The sequence below is a fragment of the Sminthopsis crassicaudata genome, chromosome 2 (genome assembly GCF_048593235.1).
Source record: "Sminthopsis crassicaudata isolate SCR6 chromosome 2, ASM4859323v1, whole genome shotgun sequence".
NCBI classification, from domain to species: Eukaryota; Metazoa; Chordata; class Mammalia; order Dasyuromorphia; family Dasyuridae; genus Sminthopsis; species Sminthopsis crassicaudata.
The window spans coordinates 616,007,638-616,029,564 of record NC_133618.1 but is presented as its reverse complement, the minus strand read 5'-3'; the positions used below and the strand labels follow the sequence as shown (position 1 = coordinate 616,029,564).

At 36.8% G+C, this 21,927-nt stretch overlaps 1 protein-coding gene across 1 annotated transcript in view; it reads right to left on the bottom strand.

Moving 5' to 3' along the window:
• The window catches only part of FRMPD2 (FERM and PDZ domain containing 2), a 298,804-nt gene that overhangs the window by 47,386 nt on the left and 229,491 nt on the right, over positions 1-21,927 (bottom strand). The window contains 1 exon segment of the mRNA XM_074296140.1: positions 20,406-20,577. Coding sequence (XP_074152241.1) covers positions 20,406-20,577 — 172 coding nt within the window.

Genomic DNA, 21,927 nt, shown 5'->3' with positions numbered 1-21,927 from the left:
GGTAATATCCAAGAAAGTCTGTTAATCATGTTTAAGGCTAAACTATCAGCTGCATAAGCTAAAATGTAATCGATAGTTTAACCTGAACAGAATGTTGTTTAAATGTAGTCAGGTTTCAATTTAGATCTATGTTCAAATTCCTTCTTGTGATTTATGTGACACCTTTTATGAGCTTTAATTTCCTCCTATGGAAAACGAGGGAGTTGGACTAGAATACTCCTAAGGTGTAGGTGTAGAACCCATATAGTTCTCCAAATTCATGACCTTATTATTATAAAATTCTACTGACAGATACCTTTACATGGCCTATAATTAATTTACTGAAATGTTCTTAAACAAATAAAGTTTAGTTAGACATTGAAAATGTCAGTTTATATAATAAATTGTTTATGGTAAATCCAGTAAGATAATGAAAGTAAGAAGCTAGGAGATGTCAAATCTTCATGATTGAGGGACACAATCTTTTTCTCTCTATTGTCCCTGCTCTTTAGGTGGCATCAATGAAATTAGAGACCAAGATTTACTCAGAAGAACACTGAGCTAAGTGTAGTAAATCAGGACTGAGAAAAATCAAAAACCAAAGAACTACTAGATTGTAAGCTTCATGAGAGCAAGGGACTATATCTAATCTGATATTTCTAGCTCAATCAATTGTTCGATTGAAAGGAATTCCGCAGATTCTGGCCACTCATAGGAAAAAAAATGGCATGGAATAAGAGAGGGAAATAGAAGTCATAACAGGATCCCATAAGTGATTTTTTCAAGTTAAGAGAAGTCTGTGTATAATGCAGATGGAGAAGGAGAAAGAAAAAGAGAGAGATAAAGTAGGAGAGAAAGAGAGGGAGAGTGAAAATGAGATAGGAAACATAATGGAGCTAGGTCCTAGAAAAGACAGGAAGGAGGAAAAATGGTTAATAGATGGAAAGGGCAGCTAGAATGTGTGTTCAAAGCACTGGGTTCAAATTAGATTAGAATTGAGTTCAAATGTTGCCTCGGATGTTGACTTGTTATGTGATGCTGGATAAATCACACAATTTGTCTCAGCCTCAGGTCCCTTTTCTGTAAAATGAGGGGCTTGGGACTAATGGCCTCTTAAGTCCCTTCCAAAGGACCCAGATAAATAAAAGGATTTTCAAATAGTTTCCAGGGGCCAGTTAAAATTAGAATTTATGTATTCAAAGCTTTTATACCCATAGTTCTGTGGCTTTCTCCAGGAGAGCTCAACCACCCAGATATAGTAACTGAAAAAGTGGACAGCAAAGGTCATCCAGGATTGAGGTATGTCTGAAAGATGATCATATAAATGCACATGCACGCGCATACACACACACACACACACACACACACACACACACACACACACACACAGACTTTCTACCCTCAAGCAGTTTACATATTAACAGTATGCTATGCAATTTGGGGGAAAAGAAATGACATTACAGTCCTCTTGTCAGATGGAAGAGGAAGCTGAGAAAGGTGGTATCAGTCAGGGCTTGAGTCAGCAACGTGGTGATGATAATTATATGAATTTGACTAGAATGTAGGGTACAAGAAAAAGAATACCATCAAATGAGTCTGGAAAGCTAGATTGAACCCATATTGTATAAGGTTTTAAAGGGTAATATTAAGCATATATATATATATATATATATATATATATATATATATATATATTTCATTTCAGAAGAAGCAGGGAACTATTGAAGAGTTGTGAATAGGAAAATAACATTTTCATAACTGTAAAAGAGAAATATTATTTTTACAGTTATGTAGAGAAGCTATTTATTGCTCAGATAATGGAACACAGATAGGAAACTTGCAGTAAATAAGGCAAGAAGTCATGAGGGTTTGCAATTGAATGGCAGAAAAGTGAGAAAGAAAAAAGATGAATTTGAGAGAAGATGTGGAAGAAGAATCCATTAAATGTGTTGATTGGCAAGATAGAGGGAATGTGGGAGAGGAAAGAGTCAAAGTTGTTTCTTAAATTAAAAATTCTGGATAAATAGAAGTATATATAGTGATGACTTCATTAGGAAGTTTGGGGAAGGAGAAATATTAGGAGGGAAGATGAGTTCTGTTCTGGATATTGTGATTGAGATACTAACAGGATGCCTTATGGTGATATCAAGTAAGAAATTGGTAATGTAGGGTTGGATTTGAGAAGAAAAAATTGAGCTTGATCCACAAATGTGGATTCCTCTGTCTAGAGATAACTGAACCTAAGGAGAAGACAGAAAGGGAAAAAAAAGGTCCATTACAAAACCTTGGAAATATTCATATATAGGAAGCAAGAAACATGGGAAGATAACAAAGGAGGCTGATGTATAATGGTTAAGTAAGCGGAGAAACAGGAAGAAGAGAGAATCTAAGAGAAAGGGATAGTTGGGTATGTTAAAAACTGCACAAAGGTCATAAAAGACGAGAATTGAGAAAAGTCTATGAAATTTAACAGAATAATTTGACTATGATGATGATGATTATCCCTTAGTTTTTTAAGGATTTTAAAAAATAGCTGTCAATACTACTGTGTCCATCTATTCATCTACCCATCCATCCATCCATCCTTCCCTTTACCCAGTCCTCAGAATCTCATAGTTAAGGGGAACTTCAGAAGCCATTCAGTATGCATTATACTGAAAAAGAGTGTCCTCAATGACATTCCCAATAAGTCAACCATAGTTTGAAGACCCCTAGTGAGTTCTACTACTGAGTCAAGAAAATTTTCATTACATTAAGCTATTGTTTGTTTTTTTTTTCCTTTGAAGAAAAGCAGAAAACAGAGTCCTCTTCTATAATACATTCCTTCTAAGACATGAAGACAGCTGTTATTTCTGATTCCTTTCCAAGTATATTCTTATGCAGGCTAGACATCTCCAGTTCCTTCAACTTATTTTTATATGACACAGCACTATTCTTAGTCCCCTCTCTGGACACTCTCTAGTTCATCATTGGATTTTTTTCTTAGCTCTAGCACCCACAACTGAATCCCTAAATACTCCAGTGTGGTCTAAGTAGGGACTGTTATCTCTCATTCTAGATGTAATGTATCTCTCAATGAAGCTTAAGATTACCTTAGCTTTTTATAATTGCCATGTCATAATATAGAACTTACAATTCATCAAAATCTTTAATCTTCTTTTGCATATTCACTCTTTTCTTACCATGCCCCCATCTTTATTCCAAAGTCAATTTTAAATCCCAAGTGTGAGACATTATGTTTATTTTTATACATTATAAATCATATGAGACTAAAACCCAATGTTCCAGACTGCCAATATTTTTTTTCAATCTTGACTTTGTCATCCAGTCTGTTCATGGTATCTTCCAACTTTGTGTCACTTTCAAATTTGATAAACTCAATTCATTTATGCCTCTGTTCAAGATGGTGATAAAAAATATCAAAAAAAAAAAAAAATAAATCAGGGATATCCCAGGATCCTGGGATACTCCACTAGATACTTCCTTCCATAGGATAATAGACATAAAATTAGAAATTACTTTAGAGGTCATCTAGTTGAATTTCTTTATATTGAATGCAGAAAATGAAATTTGAATACCCAAGATCACCCAAATAATTTGGGTTGAGAGTCAGGATTTGAATACAAGTTCTGAGATTCCAAGGTCCATACTCTTCAACCATATTTCCCTGGGTTCTAGTAGGAATAGATGTACTGACTCCCTTTCTTCAGTTTATAAATTCAGGAGTCCAAACTAGAAAAGATAGTAGTTTATAAATCCATTATGCCTTTTATGAATCTGGATTTATATTACAAAGATAGTGTGATGGAAAACAAAACAACATATGTTAAGTACCTTGAACTCTTCCAAGGAGATTCATTAGAAAAACCCAAGAAAATTACTAATAAAAATAATGTTTGCATTCTCAGTCAGAATAGTAGTATTCTCCAGCAAAAATGAATTGTTATATTCCCCTCAAAACAGTAATTTAACCTCACCATGAGAGAACATACATTTTCTTAGTTCACAAACACAAATCACATTTCCTGAAACTCTAGCTGAAAGGCTTAAAAGTGTTTCAGCTCATTTCCCTATCTATACATGAAATATCATTCTTCAAAACAAAAATATCTGAGAAAGGGATTTCAGAGTTGGAAATATCATTGAGTTCTTTCTGAATGGAAACATTCAGGTTGACCCAGAAGAAGGGATGATTCTCTATTTTTAAAGAAAAACTCTTGATCAAAAATTTTTCAAGGTGTTGTCAGAATATTGAAGCTTACTTGGTTTTGGTCTTTCCTGATTTAAAATTAATGGAATATTCATAGACTTGATTTAAGTCTATCTGTAAAGAAAAAATGGCTAGCCCACCTGACCTTTAGCATATATTCATCTACTTTCTCCTAGTTGCTGACAATTATAACTAGTTTATTACCATATATTAGAGATTTCTTCTAGTACAATTGAAAGAGAGTTGGTCCTGGAGGCAGGAAGGCCTAATGTCATATATTTACTAGCTATGTGACCCTTGGCAAGTCATTTAGTCCTGTATACCTCAGTTTCCTCAGCTGTACAATGGAGATAATAATAGCTCCTACATCTTAAGGGTGTAATGTGGATCAAGTGTGATAATATCTGTAAAAAATATGTTACAATGCTTTGAACTTTTTAGAGGAAATTCATTAGTACACAGTAAGCACTACATAAGTGATCATTCCTTTCTCTTTTCTTCCCCATATCAAAATGTGATTTATTGGCTAGATAGACTTTTCACTCACAAAACATCAACCCTTTAAGATAACTGCTAGTTCAGTGACAAGCTATATAAATTGTTGTATGGTGAAGGAGAATTTTATCACAGACTTTTGCATGGCCATGAAGGTCATCTGGTTTAATTTCTCATCCCTACCGACATCCTTTTTACAATATCCCAGAGTTCATCATCTCTTCCCTACCTCCACCTAGTAAATCCAACCTTTCTCCTAACATCACTCTTTCCTCTTGAGGGCATCACCAGCCTTTCTGTCACCCAGATTTGTAACCTCAGAGTCATCCTTGACACGTTCCTCTTCCTCACTTCTCCCCTGCCAAAAAGCCATCTAATTTTGTTCATTCCACAGTATCCACATCTCTTCCCTTCTCTCAATTTAGACAGCCACTGCTTTCTTTTGGATCATCATAACTTCTCATCTGGACTATCTCAACAACTTCCTAATACCCCCCACTTCCAATCTCTCACATCCATTCCGTACTCCACATAGTTTCTACACTAAGCTTCCTGAAAAACAACTGTGACCATTGTACAGCCTTACTCAAGAATTGTTGCCTTTATTTTGTCATGGCCTCTTTCTTGTAGGCAGTCTGAGGAAGCTTATAGGTTCCTTCTCAGAAGAATATTTTTAAATTCACAAAAATGCATTATAATTCAATAATATCAGAATACAATTATCTATGTCTATAACTTCATAGATATCTAGATATATAAATAGGTCCCTGATCACATATTAAGAACACCACTGTTTATTTATTTCCTAGCCTCTACGTCCATTTAGACTGAAGCTTCCATCCCTCTGACTATGACCTGTGAGCAGTTATCTAATCTCTACCTGTTTCCCACCCACCACACCACTTCGGGAGTACCATTGCCATCTGCTCTCCATCTTCCATCTCCTCCTTCTCCGCCACTCTCTAACATTCTCTAATTCTAGCTCTGAACATTACAATCAAATCAATACTATCATTTCCAAAAAGGACATGTCAATCATTTCTCCTGTGACTCCCAACACCATTCCTTCTGACTTAAGGACTGGAACTGTCTTGCTTACTTATATTTGTATCTCAATCAAATCACCAAAGTTACCTGGCATACAAATACTTTTTCATCCATCAATTCATTCATTCATTCAATCTCTCAAGGCTACATTTGCTAGCCTCATTAACCATTACTTCCTTTTATGTACTCTACATTCTAGGAAAACTGGCCTACTTGCCAGTCCTTGAATTTGTTATTTTATCTTTTCTATTCACTTTCTTTACACAGGCTGTTCCCCTTTGCCTGAAATAACTTCCATCCTCCTCTCCATACTTAGGATCTTTATCTTCCTTCCTTCAAAGCTCAACTCATATACTATCTCCCACATGAAACCTTCCTTAATTCCCTTAACTGATTCTTAGTACTCATTTCCCCCTCCTCAAATTGTCTTATGAACATATTCATACATATGGATACATGTACATATATATGCATGCATATATTATATGCAGATTGAGATGTACATATATGACTGACTGAGACAGCGAACATCTGTCTCTTCGTCATTATATCCATAGTGCCTTGCACACATTAAATATTTGTTGAATTGGATTTACTATTCACTCACACTCCCCAGAAATGGGAAGATCACTTCACAAGAATTCCTACTGCATTATTGGAAAGCAGTTATTGTTAGAGAATTATCCTTATGCAAAGCTGAAACTTGCTCTCCATTGCCAAATCAGTCACTAAGGATTTATCAAACACCTGTCACATGCTATCAACTACACTAAGCACTAGACATTCAAAAAAGGGCAAAAAATAGCCCCTGTCCTCACGGAGCTCATAGTCCACTAGGGGAAATAGCATGCAAACAACCAGGTACAAACATACAGAGGATAAACTGGAGAAAAATGTGAAAGGAAAGATTCTTTTTTGGAGGCAATTGGGGTTAAGTGACTTGCTCATGGTTACAAGACTAGTAAATGTCAAAGGCTGGATCTGAACTCAGGTCCTTCTGACTCAGGACCAATGCTCTATTCATCTCTCTCCTTCCCCCCAATATAAATTCTAAAAGGAATCACAAAAGGCTATTGGGGAAAAAAAGGAATTCAGGGACAGAATGAGGAGGCAGAGAATTTAAGGCAAGTTGTATAGCCAGGGAAAATACACAGGAGATGGACCATATTGTGCAAGGAATACATCAAGGAAGTCAAGTGTCAAGGAAGAAGCCAGTTTATGAAGGGTTTTCAAAGACAAAAGAGGATTTGATTTGGTCCTTGAGGAAATAGGAAGCCCCTGGAGTTTTATTAAATGGGGGTGAGGAGAAGGGCTGGTTTTAGGAAGATTAATTTGACAGTTGAGTGAAGAATGGATGGGAGCCAGGAAAAACTTGAGGCAGAAGGTTATTACAATAGTCCTGATAGGAGACAATGAGGGCCTACACCAGGGCAATATTAGTGTCATAGGAGAGAAAGTATATAAAAGATGTTTCAAAAAGAGATTTTATAGGGTTTGGCATGAGCAGATAGGATATGGGGAATGAGAGAAAATAATGTTTTGAAGATTTAAACCTGTGTTGTAAGCCAGAGTGACTGAAAGACTAGTAGGGCCTTCAACAATAATAGGGAAGTTAGAAAGAAGAGAGAAATTGAGGAAAAAAGATAAAAGTTCATTTTGGACATGTTGAATTTAAGACTTCTACTCTATAGAATATCTATTGTTCCCAGTTCTGCTTACTGGAGCAAAGTTGAACTGGCTGGCTCTTTTTTCCTCTGACAACACTTCCAATAAACAAAGAGTTATCCTGTTAAGCTTTTACAATGCTTTTCCCCCATATTGAACTAGAAACTCTCAAGTTCTTCAACTGTTTTATTTTCTAGGCCCTCCCCTCCCCTTTTCTGGTAATCTCTGAATATAATTTGATTTTTTCACTGTATTTATACTGTGATTAATTCCTTATTATTAAACTCCCCAGGTGTGACCAGCACAGAAAGACTTTTATTAATGCAGACTAACTTTGAGTTAGTTTGTTTAGAAGTCAGATCGAATTGTTGGTTTGTACTGAACTTGTGGTGAACCGAAAAATCTCAGGTCTTTTTCCCTTGGATTGTTGTCAAGTCAGGTCTCTCCTTTCTAGTCCTGTAGTTAAGCTTTTTGACTCTTTTTAACTTAAAGCAGGAATTATACTTTATCCAGGTTAAATTTCATCTTCTTGATTTCAGCCCAGTGTTCCAACATGCTGAGATCATTTTTAATCTTCTGACCTACATTAGCTATTCCTCCCACTTTTGTATCTACCAATTTGATAAACAGGATTACTTATTATCGTAAGAGCAAACAAAAATATTGAACAAGACAGAGGGCCTATTAGAAATCTCTTCCAGATTAGTGACTCTCCAATAATTCCCTCTCCTTTTGCACAGTTAATCAGTTAGCTTCAGTAACCCACTTACTCATATCTTTACCTCTAACAATTTTGTCAAAATGTTTTGTTGATAACAAAATACTATGTCTGTGATATTCCCCAGGCTATCACTCCGGTAACCCTATCAGAAAAGGAAATGAAGTTAGTTTGGCATGACTTGTGCTCCAGGAACCCTGTCAGCCTTCTGGTGATCAGGACATCCTTTACAATGAGCTCAAAAAACATCTGTTTAATAATCCATTTTAGAAGTTTGCCAGGGATTGATGTCAAATTTTACTAGGTTGTACTTTCTAAAATCCACCATTTTCCCTTTTTGAAAAAAAAAATTGGGACATTTGCCTATTTTCACTCTTCAAATGCCTCACTCATTCTTTGAGTTCTCTTCAGATAACATCTGCAAGTTCTTTCAGCTCCCGAGCATTTAATTGGGGCCTTGAGATGTGAATTTATTTAAAGCAGCTGGATGCTATCCTTCACTTTCCACACCCATTTTGGGTTCCAGTTTCTCTGTACAAACTATGGGCTTCAAAATATAAAAGGTAGAACATTTTCCTTGCTGAAAGACATAAAAGCATGCAGATATAACTTTAACAATAAAGAATTATATGGCTCTGGCTGATGATTGGGAGTAGGGAGGGAGAAAACTATGTAAATAGTATATGCTTTTAAGTTTTGTAAAACCTTGAACTAGGAAGAAAAACACTTCCCCAGTAAGGTCATGGTGCAATATAAAGCTTAGGAAAAAAGTAATTATTGACCACAGCTAGAAATGACTTCTACCCAGTCCTTCCAATAGGCTAGATCAGGTCTTGCTAAATTTTTTCAACTCCTGATCCCTTTTTCACTCAAGAAATTTTCACATAGCCATAGGTATACAGATATATGAAATAAGTATATAAATCAAACACTTATTGATAATTAATCATAATTGTATACTCCCCACACTTAGACCCTATGGTCATGATCCACAGTTCAAGAAGTTTGGGGCAAGTTTTCTTGGGAACATCTAGTAAACTAAAAGGGCAACAATTAGGAAGGCTGCTTTGCACTAATGCTTTTGGCCAAGTACTAAGGTTCAGGAGTCTTATTCCTAAGTCATCAGGAAAAAAGTGAGAAAACATGACAACCAGACCAAGCAAAAAATGAAATCTCTCTCTCAGAAGAAAATGGGATTATAGTATGTCAGGGAAATCCAAAAAACAAAAATCTCCTGAGCAGCAATCTGGGGATGGAAAGGGAGAATGTGAGGAAGAGAAATCTTTTGATCTGGTGATCCCTTGACATTCCCAACTCCAAACTAAGGAAACCATTACCTTATCCAACTAATTTCTTTAATTCTGTTGCTAGCTGCTTAGTATCTTGGAGATTGTTTTAAATTTCGAGTGATATAAAATGCAGGCATCCAGGATGTGCTGAGCCTTTAAGACCACCGAAGTTCAAAATCCCACCTCAACCACTTGGAACTTTGTGATTCTGAACAAATCACTTAATTCTCTGTTTGGCTCAATTTCCTCAATTGTAAAATGAGGATCAAATGATATATTTATAAAGCTCTCTGGATAGTACTTGACACATAAAAGCTTAATAAATGCATGTTTCCTCCATCACCACCACCACCCACTAACTGTTTAACCTCAAATGGGCTCTCTGTTCTTTGATCCTTTTTGATCCTGTTTTTGTGGATTCCCTTTCTCATTCCCCACAATTGTTCTAAAAGTCATTATGTCTATTCAAACTGACAATTTACATCAGATTACAATACTTCCTACTTAGGAAGACTGGATCACACACACATCATAATGTCCCTCATCAACTCCCTATCATCTACTGAATAAAGTCTCCCCTTCTTTGGCAGTCCAGAATCTTTCTCCCTTTCCAGCCTTATCTCACACTACACTCCAAACAAAAATAAACAAACAAAACTATATTATGCTTTAGCCAAACTGAGCCATTCATCACTCCTTGTGCATTATTATACATGTATATATGTATTCCTATGTGTACACATACACGTGCATCCCATATTCCCATAGAAGACTGTAAACTCTCCAAGTTCTATGACCAAATCTCAGTGATCTTTGCATCTTCCATGATGCTTAACACAGGGCATATATATAAAGGACACTTAATAAATGACTCCTAAATAAATGAGTGAAGGATTCCATCCAGACAGAAATAGAACCAGATTCAGAGAAAAGATTTAAAAAGTGGGTATAATAAGGTTGACATATTTAAACTCTCTTTCAAATCAAATTCAGCTCAAAACTATGATCTTTGACATCCAGTTGTAGCCTCAGGAACACGATTCTTCCTTAGGAGAGCAAGGGAGCTAGTAGAAGAAAATGGGGGAGCTAAAAAAAAAAAAAAAAGGCAGTTCCAATTGGCTACATTGTGCATGGAAAACTGGGTTTCACTGGAAGCCTGTTGATACCACAGGTTCTAGTCCCTCTTATTTTCTTATTTGTTGCTACATTCCTTCCCCGAATATTTCCCTTATGGGCTTTGTATTTTTTAAAATAAGTAGGGGTAATAATAACAATATTGTACAATAATCAACTGTGAGTGATTTAACTATTCTCAGCTATACAAAGATCCAAGACAATTCTAAAGGACTTAAGATGAAAATGCAATCCACCTCCAGAGAAAGAACCGATGAAGTCTGAATGCAGATGAAAGCATACTTTAAAAAACCATCTTTTTGGTCTCTGTTTTCTTTCACAACATGACTACTATGGAAATATACTTTGCATGACTGCACATGTATAACCTATATCAAATTGCTTGCCTTATCAATGAAAGAGAAGGGAAGGGAGGAAAGGAGAGAATTTGGAGCCCAAATTTTTTTAAATGAATGTTAAAAATTGTTTTTACATATAATAGAAAAATAAATTATTTAAAATGCAAAAAAAATTAATTAAGGATAGTTTATTACTTTGGGGAAGCACAGGCATAAAAAGGAATGTATGTGTATTTTCTCTGCAAGAGAATTAAATGTTATTTTCTTCATTATTGAGGGGTATTGAGAGATGTAGCCTTTCAGGAAACCCTAGCAAGCAAAGTGGTGCATTTACTAAGAGGAATAGGAGGGATGCCTCTAAAGGGAAGGGGCACTGGGCAGCCTTTCTGTCCTGCTGTTTGGGCTCCCAGGATGACTTGCAATCTCCTGCTTATCACCAGATGGCAGTCAATCGCACAGCTCCAAATCCCAAACTATGAAACGATGCAGTACATTTTAAATAGAGCAAAAATATATTTAGAACCCATTGAATCATGCCAAATATTTTAAATGTCACAGAAACTGGTACTTCCACTGCAGTTTGTTCTAAAGGGTGAGAGGGAGGGGAAGGCCCAGTTGGGGCAGGTGAGTCCCATCTCTGGGGATGTTGAAATCAGACCACCAGCCTCTGCTTTGGAGGCTTTTTTTGTTCTTTTGATTCATAATCAAAGATGCTTGTACCTAATGAGAGTTTTGTGGGGAGGAGGCATGTTTATCTCAAAGAAAGCTCAACAGAATTGGGGGCAGCACCTCAGAATCTAAAAATGCTGAGGTAACAATCCCATCTGATTCCTGAATATTAGGGCAGAGGTGAATTGAAGATAATATTCAGTCAGACAGGCCAGACTGCTTCTCAGTAGTTAACTGTAAAAAATAAAAATAAGAGGATACACATATACATATTTCTACTCTTATTTTTATTAAAGCTAACCATTGAGTAGTTATGAATCTATATATTATATTTATATATTTTATGTTTACATATTATATTTAATACTAATTACTGTGTAGTTATTACTCTATTTTATATATTATATGTTATGCATATACATTATATTTTAATGCTAACTACTGTGTATATTGTATTAATAGCTACAAAATAGTTATAGTACAGTTACTAATGCAAATAAATGTGCTATTGTTATTCAGCTGTTTTAGTCATGTCCAACTCTTTGTGACCCCATGAAGGGTTTCTTGGCAAAGATAATAGAAAGGTTTGCCATTTCCTTCTCCAGCTCATTTTACAGATGAAAAAAACTAAGATTTGCCCAGAGTTTCACAGCTAGTGAGTGTCCAAGATTGGATTTTAATTCGGGTCTTCTTGATTCCAGGTTTGGCACTTTACCTACTATATCACCTGGCTGTCCTAAATAAATATGGACATTTATATTTTATGTGTGTGCACATATCATATATACCTTTATTTAGATGTAGGTGTATAAATCCCAGTCAGATTGATGTTCAGATAACTGATACTGTCCAAAGCCACTCCTGATGATGCAGTTTTATAATTTGGATCTCTTCTTGCATGATAGTCCAATATGCAAGACAGATTAGACGTGTGCCATATTAAATTCCTATTTTTAAAAGTTTGCCCTAGCCAATAGTAGTGTGTCACAATTCTCTGCTCACCACATTCTCCTTGTCAGACTCCTCCCAGAGATGGGGCAAATGACACTGAGTATCCTGAACAGGTCTAGTTTATTCCAGACTGAATTAGCTTTGCAGGTTGCAGTTTGAATATAGTTTTGTTCATCACAGACAAATCAATGAAAATCAACCTCCTTATACATAATACTTTGTTTTTTCATGTCCCTTTCTGTTCTGTTCTATATGTATTACAAGATATATTAGTAAGTGTTATTGCTTCTTCTATAATGAGGAAAAGCATCACCTAAGTAGATTTTCCCCTGAACTTTTTCTTTTTTTTTCTTACAGTAGAAACTTTATTTTACTGGTGAATTACTAAAGCTCACTTGCTACAAGACCCATTGGTCCCCAGGTTTCAATAGAATGTCTTTTTCTACACCTAACTATAATCAGGGGAAAAGCTTCTATTCCAGGGACAGCAGACTGAGGACTGCTACTTGCCTTTTATATGTGGATCCCATGTCACACATTGCCCATATTAAGAATATACTGTAGCCTTCTCACAGGGTGAACAAAAGTAGTGAATTGCCATCACTAAATTAAAAGTCACCTATTGTCATTCATCTATACTTTAAGTCTCCTAGCAGACTCACCTGAAATGTCCCTGGATTTTCAGTTACATTGTCATAAAGGCTGCCAAAAGAAGAAAGGGAAAAAAGCTTCTCTTCCTTGTCATTAAAAGTCAAAAGTCTTGACTTTTTCATGCATCCTAAGATCCTCACCAAAATTACATTGGTGAAGGACAATCCAAATACCATCTCCTTGGAAGCAAGGAATGAAGAGCTGTTGAGGAAAGAAAGGGGGATCCCACTTCAGCTGCTGGTGGTGCCTTTGCCCTGAACCCTTCTCAAGAGAACCCAGTAGACCATAAGCCTGCCCCCCTTGACCTCATTAACAGAAGGAGAAATCCAGTCAGTCTCTTGTCTATCCTGACTCAGCACTTTGATCCAGGGAGTAAGTGAGTTGGGTAGGAACATCAGACCTGACAATACCTAAAATGAAGTGGCTAAAATAGCAATGGCAGGAATGGAGTGAAGGCTGTGAAAGGAGAACCCAAGCCATATCTTGTGCTCAAGAAGGAGCCAGAAGGTAAGTTTTTTGAAACTGTCCCTACATTTCCTTATTTGAATCAGGTATCATGAGGAAGACATGAATCTCATTTGGGTAACTAAAGAAAGGTCGAGGTTCAGAGTTTGTGACCTGAATTGTTCCTACATGTCCAGCACCATTAACTTAACATCCTGAGGATAGACAAGTGATGGTGACCCCGTATCCCTTTCCCTCCCTGTATCCCTCCTGCTGCCTTGTCAGGCTGCTCTCTCTGAACTTCCTGAGGGAAGTCACAGAGACACCATCTTCCGGGAACCCTATCATGCTGGAAGAGCAGACTGACACCTGGCAAGCTTTATGGTCAGAACTGCCCACAGCCATGAATTGGATCCCGTTCCCTTCAGCTGAAGTCAGAGAAGAGAGCAGCGAATGGGTAGGCAGGCAGATGGGAGCCATAAGAGCAAAATAGTTATGGATCTCGTGCCAGGATGTATCTAGGATATAGAAAGGCATCAGAAATAGGCCTGATGCAATGGAGCGGAGAGCAGAGACCATCAGACAGATGTGGAAAGCCTGAAAAAACCTCATAAGCATTATACTGGTCAGAATGAGCCAGGGTGGTTTTATTTAGGTTAAGATGGTGATAAATTGGATAAGCTGGTGCTTGGCACATCCTTAAATTCAGTTAAATATAATAGACACTTGTTAAATGTTAACTGTAAGAGACAAATGGCTAAATTAGGCCATGATAGAGCTTCAACAAATAAGATTGGAAAGAGTTCATTCCAGATATGGGGGAGGGCAATACAAAGACAGAGCACGGTAGCCACTGACCAGGACAGGGCACAGCAAAGTTTTGCTAGAACACAGAATAAATGAAAACAGAATATGAGAAGTTTGGATGGCCTTGACTAACCAGGGCTTTTTGCCTGATTTGTTAGGCATGGAAAATCATGGAAGGTTTTTGAGAAGGTGACATGATCTCAGTGGTGTCTTAAAAAGATCACTTAGGGAGCAGCAAAACCTGTGGCCCTGTTGCCCAGGAGGGGAAAAAAAGAGACAGGAAGACTAGTTTTAAAAAGGACTACTATTTCAGGAGGGGACCCAACCATGTTCAACTTTACTCCTGACTTGACTCTCCAAATAATTATCTTTTGCCCTACCTTTCCAGCTCTGTTAGATGCTGTGTCCCCACCCCCAACATAATAAAAGCTCCTTGGCTTAATAAAGACTGCCTTGCTTGTTTATCTTTAGATCTCTGGGATTTGTCATTTATGGACATAAGTAATTAATAAATACTTTGTGGATTCATCTATTCAACCATTCTTGTTGTTGTTGTTGTTGTTGTTGTTGTTTGTTTTTTTGCTGAGGCAATTGGGATTAAGTGACTTGCCCAGGGTCACACAGTCAGGAAGTGTTAAGTGTCTGAGATCAGATTTGAACTCAGGTTCTCCTGACTTCAGGCTGGTGCTCTATCCACTGCGCCACCCAGCTGGCTCTTATCCAAGCATTCTTAGCAAAGATATCTAAGAAAATAAATTAGATGGGCTGTATTTGGAATAAAGGAAAAGTATGGTTCTAGAATATTGTGGAAGTAAAGATGACCTGGTAACTTATTATATATGAAGGAAAAAGAGAAAGTCAAAAGAAGTTCTAAAGTTAAAATTGGAGTAACTGGAAGATGGTATCATTAAAAGAAACACTATCTCAACACACACAAGTGCACATGGGTATATATAAGTACATATAAGTATCAGTCTGTATATATGTGCATATATACAAATACATTATATGTGTGTAGATACATATATCGATATATGTATCTATCATACATTGATATATATGTATCCATCATGAGTACATATCTTTACAAAGCATTTTATGTACAATTTTATGTTTTCAACAATCCTAGGCAGTAGATACTAGTTACAACACCTATTTTATGCATGAGGGGAATGAAGCCCAGAGAGGCAATTTGGCCAATATCATACTCATAGGAAGTATTTAAATGGGATTTGAACTCCGGTTTCACTTCTTAAGCCCAGCACTGTTTCCCTTGCTGTATACATCTAGATAAATAGAGACATGAATGGGAATGTATCCTTAGGTGGGGGACAATGAGGAATACTGCTTGAGACATGTGAAGTTTGAGGCATCTGTGAGACATTCAGTTGGAGATACAGGACAAGAGAGCTCTGAGAAGTTGACATTTGAGAATTTGTTTTATGGAGGACATAATTAAAGTCATGAGGAAAGGAAGGAGAGGAAATAGAGGGAACCACTAAAAGAATTGGCATATAAAGGAGAAAAGAGGGTCTGATAAAGAACTATAAAGAACAAACTTATTTAAGGGGCAAGAAAAAGATGAAGACTTTACAAGTTAGAGAAATAGAGAAAGAGAAAAGGGGGGAAGAGAATTGGGTTTGGAATCAACTCAAATCTCACTTCTGCTCTTTAATTCCTGTATAAATTTGGGCAAACCACTCTTTGGGCCTCTTATTTCCTCATACATATATTGGATTGAACTAGATCAGACAATCTTAAACTGTGGTCCACAGAGGTCCATTTGAGTAAGTCAGTGAGATTAGAATGGGGGAAAATTACATCTTTATTTTCACTAAACTGTTAACCATCTTTGTATTCATATATATTTTATTTAATTGACTTAAAATTATTATAATAAAAGGTGTTAGGTTTCATTAGACTACCAAAAGGGTGCATCACACACTCATAAACTCCTGATCTAGGAAACTCTCCAAAATCTCTTAAACCTGTGATCAGTGACCTTTAGACAAAAGAATTAGGATACTGAAACATCATGGAAGCTAAGGAAGGCTAGAAAATCAAGGAAGAAGTAGTCCACAGTGCCCAAGAGAGTTCATGAGATGGAATGAGAGGATAGGGGAACACTGTGTTTAATGAAAAAGGGATCATTAATGATGTGAGAGAAAGTTACAGTAGAACAGGGGGAACAGAGACTAAGTTGTAGAGGACTGAAAAGTGTGGTTTGGGAATGAATACAGCAAGTCTGAAATATTCTTTCTTAAAATCAGGCTTGGATACTACCAGTGTTCCTGATCAGCTGAGAATTTACAAACCAAGTTACCTTCTAGCCATTTGGAATAAAAAAGGGGGTAACACTGACCCTCTCAGCTCCAGCCTGGATAATAGTTCTATGGAAAGATTTTGTTTTCAGTAAGCTATGGATGGTCATGAAGAGGGACTGAGGGAATAGATTATGTTTATTAATAGAACAAGACCCCCTTAATTCAAAAATAAGCCCCAGCAAAGTCACATGGCCTGGAACAGGAAAAAAAACTTTGTTTTTATTAATGTGGCAGAAACCCCATGACTGAGAACTGATTCCTACTCCTTCATTATACATCATGTGCCTTAAAGTCCATTGATAAATAAAGCTACTCATTGATGATTGATTAACTCAATGCTCCATGCCTTCATAAGAGGCAGAGTTGATGTGAGCTTGAGGGAAGAAAGATCCTGGTCTTCTAGCTTCCAGCTTCCAGAGAGATGGCATGCAGTTCCAGACTCTCTTCAGGTCCCTGAAGGGAAAGAAAGACTATGGGAAGAAGCCAACGTGCAGAGAAGCAGGTCAGTTGGAGACTTTGAGGAATTTCCCCCAACAGAAAATTCCCTTGAGATCTAGGATTCCCCTTCATTGAGCTGAGCTATCTCATTGCCACTGGGAGAGCTCATTCACTTCATGCATTGTCTGGTATATATTTTCAGTTTTCCACCTCCTCTAATTATGCTTTGCTATTGAATTGGATAATTTTTGGTTTGTTTGTATGTTTGTTTTCTACTTGTTACATAGGTTTATTGTGGAAGTAGGTTTGGATGGGTAGGGAGATGTAAAGCTTTGCCAATTTTTTTTTAATTTGTATGATTGTTTTCTATTTGCCACATGTGTTAAGTAGCATTTGGTGGGATGTGAGATGTATAACTTATGATAGATAGGTTGTGATATTCTTTGTCCATTAAGGGATTGCTATTGGGAACTTAGCTTTAATCTAAAAAAAATTCTCCTATTTAATATTTGATATGTGAGGAGAGAGCAAATAGAATTCTAGTCTAGTATCCCCTTCTCTCTGAGGAGATCAAGAGGGCATGCCTTGGCACCAAACTTCTACTTCCTTTCTTGGCAGGAATCAAAATCTACCTCAGAAAAGAGGAGGCAGAGGAGACACAAGAGATAACCCTTCATGCTTCCCTAGATACACCTAATCTGTACGGGCAACACAACACATACAACACACCCTCTGCACTTGTAAATAGAACACTACCTGTTTAGACCTTCCAAGCTGACAGAGCTTTGAATGTGGAAAATGAGATAACTTCTCTCTTTCAGAGATGCTAAGTAGGAGACCTGGATCCTGGCTAGAAGGAACATGCCGAGGAATGTTTAACTTGATTTAACCATAGTAGTAAATGAATTTTCAAGATCCAGGTCTTCTGGTATATATTGTCCTTCCTTCTCTCCTTTGGTTTCTCTCCCATTGACTGAGCTTGACACTTGATAGCTATGTGACCCAGGGAATGATGAAGGAAGAAGAAGAAAGAGGAAGAGGAAAAGGAAGAGGAGAAGCAATAGAATAATAAAGAGGAAATGGAAAAAGGAGGAGGAGGAAGAGAAGAAGGGCAGGAGGAAGAACAGGAGAATGAAGAGGAAGTTGAAAAAGGAGGAGGAAAAAAAGGAGAGGAAGAGGAAGAAAAAGAAGAGGAAGAAGATAAGAAGGAAAAAGAGGAGGAAGAAGAAAATATGAAGAGGAAGTGGAAAAAAGAAGAGGAGAAGAGAAAGGAGAGGAGGAAGAGGAAGCAGAAGAGGAAAAAGATGAGGAAGAATAGGACAAGGATGAAGAGAAAGAGGGAAAAGGAGGAAGAGGAAGAAGAGTAGGAAGAGGGGAGGAACAAAGAGGAGGACAAAGAGAAGAAGGAAGAGGAGAAGGGAAGAGGAAGAAGAAGGAGACAAGGGGACAAAGAGGAGGAGGAAGTATGTAGGGGAGGATGAGAAAGAATGAAAGGAAGAATTGCAGAAGAATGAAGAGAAAGAAGAAAAGGAGAAGGGGGACAAAGAGGAGGAAGACAAAGAAGAGGAGAAGGAGGATGTAGGGAAGGAAGAAAATGAAAAGAAGAAAAGAAGGGGACAAGGAAGACGAGAAGGACAAAGAGAAGGAGGAGAAAGAAGAGAAGGGGTCCAAAGTGCAGGAGAACAGGAAGGGGAGGAAGGGGAACAGGAAGAGAATGAGGAGGAAGAAAAAGAGGATAAGGGAGAAAAAGAAGAGGAAGAGAAAAAGGAGAAGGAAAAGGAAGAGGATGAAGACAAAGAGGAGGAGGAGGAGGAGGAAAAGGAGCTACACCCATGCTTCTCTCTTTTCCTTCTGGCTGTGTAGGAAAGCAAAGGTTTGACTCTGTCTTTGCTTTCATGTTTTCTGCCCCTTCTCTATAAGCCTAAAAGCAGAGGGGGGTTCGGGGTCTCTTCTTTCTTTCAGTCCCTTCTTCTCTTCTGGCAGGTCAGGACATAGTTTCTTCTCTCTGTCCTGTTTTTTTTCCTCTTTTTTTGATCAGCCAAGAAAGTAATCATATGGCAGACCTGCTGTGCCTAGGACAGTAATTGATTCATGATTCATTGTCAAGCTCTTTTCAGGAATGATTATATATCTTATGTTTTGAAGATTATTTAAAAGTTTTAAAGTAAGTAAATATTTTTACATTAAAAAAGATTTGTTTGTTTATACTGAACTAGGAATACTCCCCAATAATTCATATGCTTGATTTAATAGTCTGCACATGGCACAAGAATTGTGCTAATAATTGTCACAATAGATCTCAAGTTTGGTAATTGCTATTAAACACCTCTCTCCAAATTCATTCTTTTCCCCTCTTTAATTATGGATAGTGTTAGATTGGAATTGGAAAAATCTGAGTTTGAATTCTACCTGATAGATGTGTGATCCTTGAAAGTCACTTAATCTTTCCTGATTGTAGTTTACTTATCTGTATAAATCAAGAATAATATTAGCACTTATTTCACAGGAATAAAATGAGAATCAAATAAGGTAACTTTGCAAAATGTAAAGTATTTTATAAATGTTATCTTATATCATTATTTTCATCCTCATCCAATTTCTAGAGCAGGGCTTCTTAACCTTTTGTGCCATGGACTTTTTGTTTATATGAGCCCCTTCTCAGAAACATACTTTTAAATGGGTGAAATAGCACATGTACTTTTGCAAAGGAATTTGCAAAGGAAATTCAGAATTTCAATATTCTGAAATACTTATCAAAATATTTTTAAAATATAAAATAATTTTATGGAGTCTAGCTAAGAATCCCTGACCTAGAATATCTTAAGAATATTGATTCACCAAAGATTTCAGGTGATCATACTCAATAAGACATGGTATAACATGTGGTTATGGAATTATTAAAATTGCTCTTTCTCTTGTTTAAAGTTGATGAAGAATCTGAGCAGTGTCTCTTTCAGAATCCTTCTACTTTACAACCATGAAGAGAGAAGAGATTGATGATGGCTTGAGGAAATGACAGGGTCAGAGGGATGTTGAATTGGGTTGGGTTTTTTTTGTTTGTTTGTTTGTTTTGTTTTTTTAGGAGACAGGAGAAATGAGCATGTTTTCAGGCTAAGGGGAAGAAACCTGGAGAGAGAGAGAGAGAGAGAGATTGAAGTCACATGAGATAAATAGAGACTGATTGATGGAGCAGGGTCCCAGAAGAGAAAAGATCCAAAGGGATCAAAGCATTGCATTATGACCTACCGGGCAGTGTTGCATCTTTTCTGCGTGAAAACATCGTGTTGTATCCATGGCTTGAATGAGATGAATTCACTTCAGTGCTTCGACAGACAGTCAGCCTGACAGTTCCCTGAGTCTGACGGATGAGGTCAATAACTGCCCTGTGTGTTTGACCCAATACTGATTTGTCATTCACCTGATTAAATACATACAGAAAAAGGAAAGTGTTACCTTAAATAATTTTAGTACATATATTGTAACATTAACTCTGTCTACAAATGCCTTTAGATAGAATATACAATTTATTTTCTATCCATCTTGTTATTGAAGAGAAAATACCCCCATCAAGTTTTCATCTTAGTTAAATAACATAGCTAAATCTTTGCTTTAGTTGTCATTCAGTATTCTTGCCTCTGAATTACAATTTCACAGGTTTTTTCCAGCCTGGCTACCTTGCTATTAGACTGTAATCAAAACAAAGCATTCAATCGAAATCCAAAAGCTCTCTCTTCAAAATAAAACTGCTTTTTAAAAGCTGAGCTACAGGTAAAGATGTGTTTTTTCTCCTTTTCTTCTTTATCTAGTGGCTATTGTTTAATAGACTTCAAACTCTAGTGACTCTGGAAGAGCTCTAAGAGGCATCAGTAGCCTTTTGGTGGTTTGAACAAGAATTTCCTCTGAAGCAATATAGAAAAGGGGGCCCCACTAAGTTATAGATAAGGATCTTCACAGCTGCATGCTAATTTTAAAAAGCACATATTAATATTTTCTATTGTATTTTTATTTATTTTGTTAAATATTTCCCATTTATATTTTAATCCAATTTTTTTTTGCCACATTCCCCACATTCATACCAGGGGTGGCTGACATCTCTGTTCTACAATACAAGAGGCAAATGGTTTATCCAACCTTCACTTGAAAACCTTAGTGAGGTATGAAAACTTCCTGAAGCAATTCATTCCAATTTACAGATCTATTAGGTATTTTTCCCCATACATTAAGCCTAAATCTATTCCAGAAACTTCCTTACATTAATTACTTCTACTTTTGCTTTCAGGGGCCATGTAGAGCAATGTTAATCTTTCATTTGTCAACCTCTCAAATTCTTGAGGACAGTGATCATGACACACCATTGAGTCTTCTCTTTTCCCAGCTAAATACTCCCACTTGTTTCAACTGATTTTCATATAGAATGATCTTAGTCTTCCAGGTCACTAGGAAGTCAATATACTAAGTGTCCAATTTAACACTAAGACATTACTTGAGTCCAAAGAGAATGTAGAAGCTCTTAATATTTGGGCCTCAAACTATATTATGCCAAATCAATAAATTCTTTGGAATTCAAACTTTGGAGTGATGAATTCTTACAAAACACCCTCTTCCTCCCACAAAGCATTGCACAGTAGATAAATAGATAAATATATTTATACTTTTAATTAAAGATAATTAACATTACTTTAATTTGGATGGTAGTTTAAATTAACTTCAAATTAATCACTGAAATTTGTCCACTCACCAATGCTTAGAATCTCTTATCATACTAGAT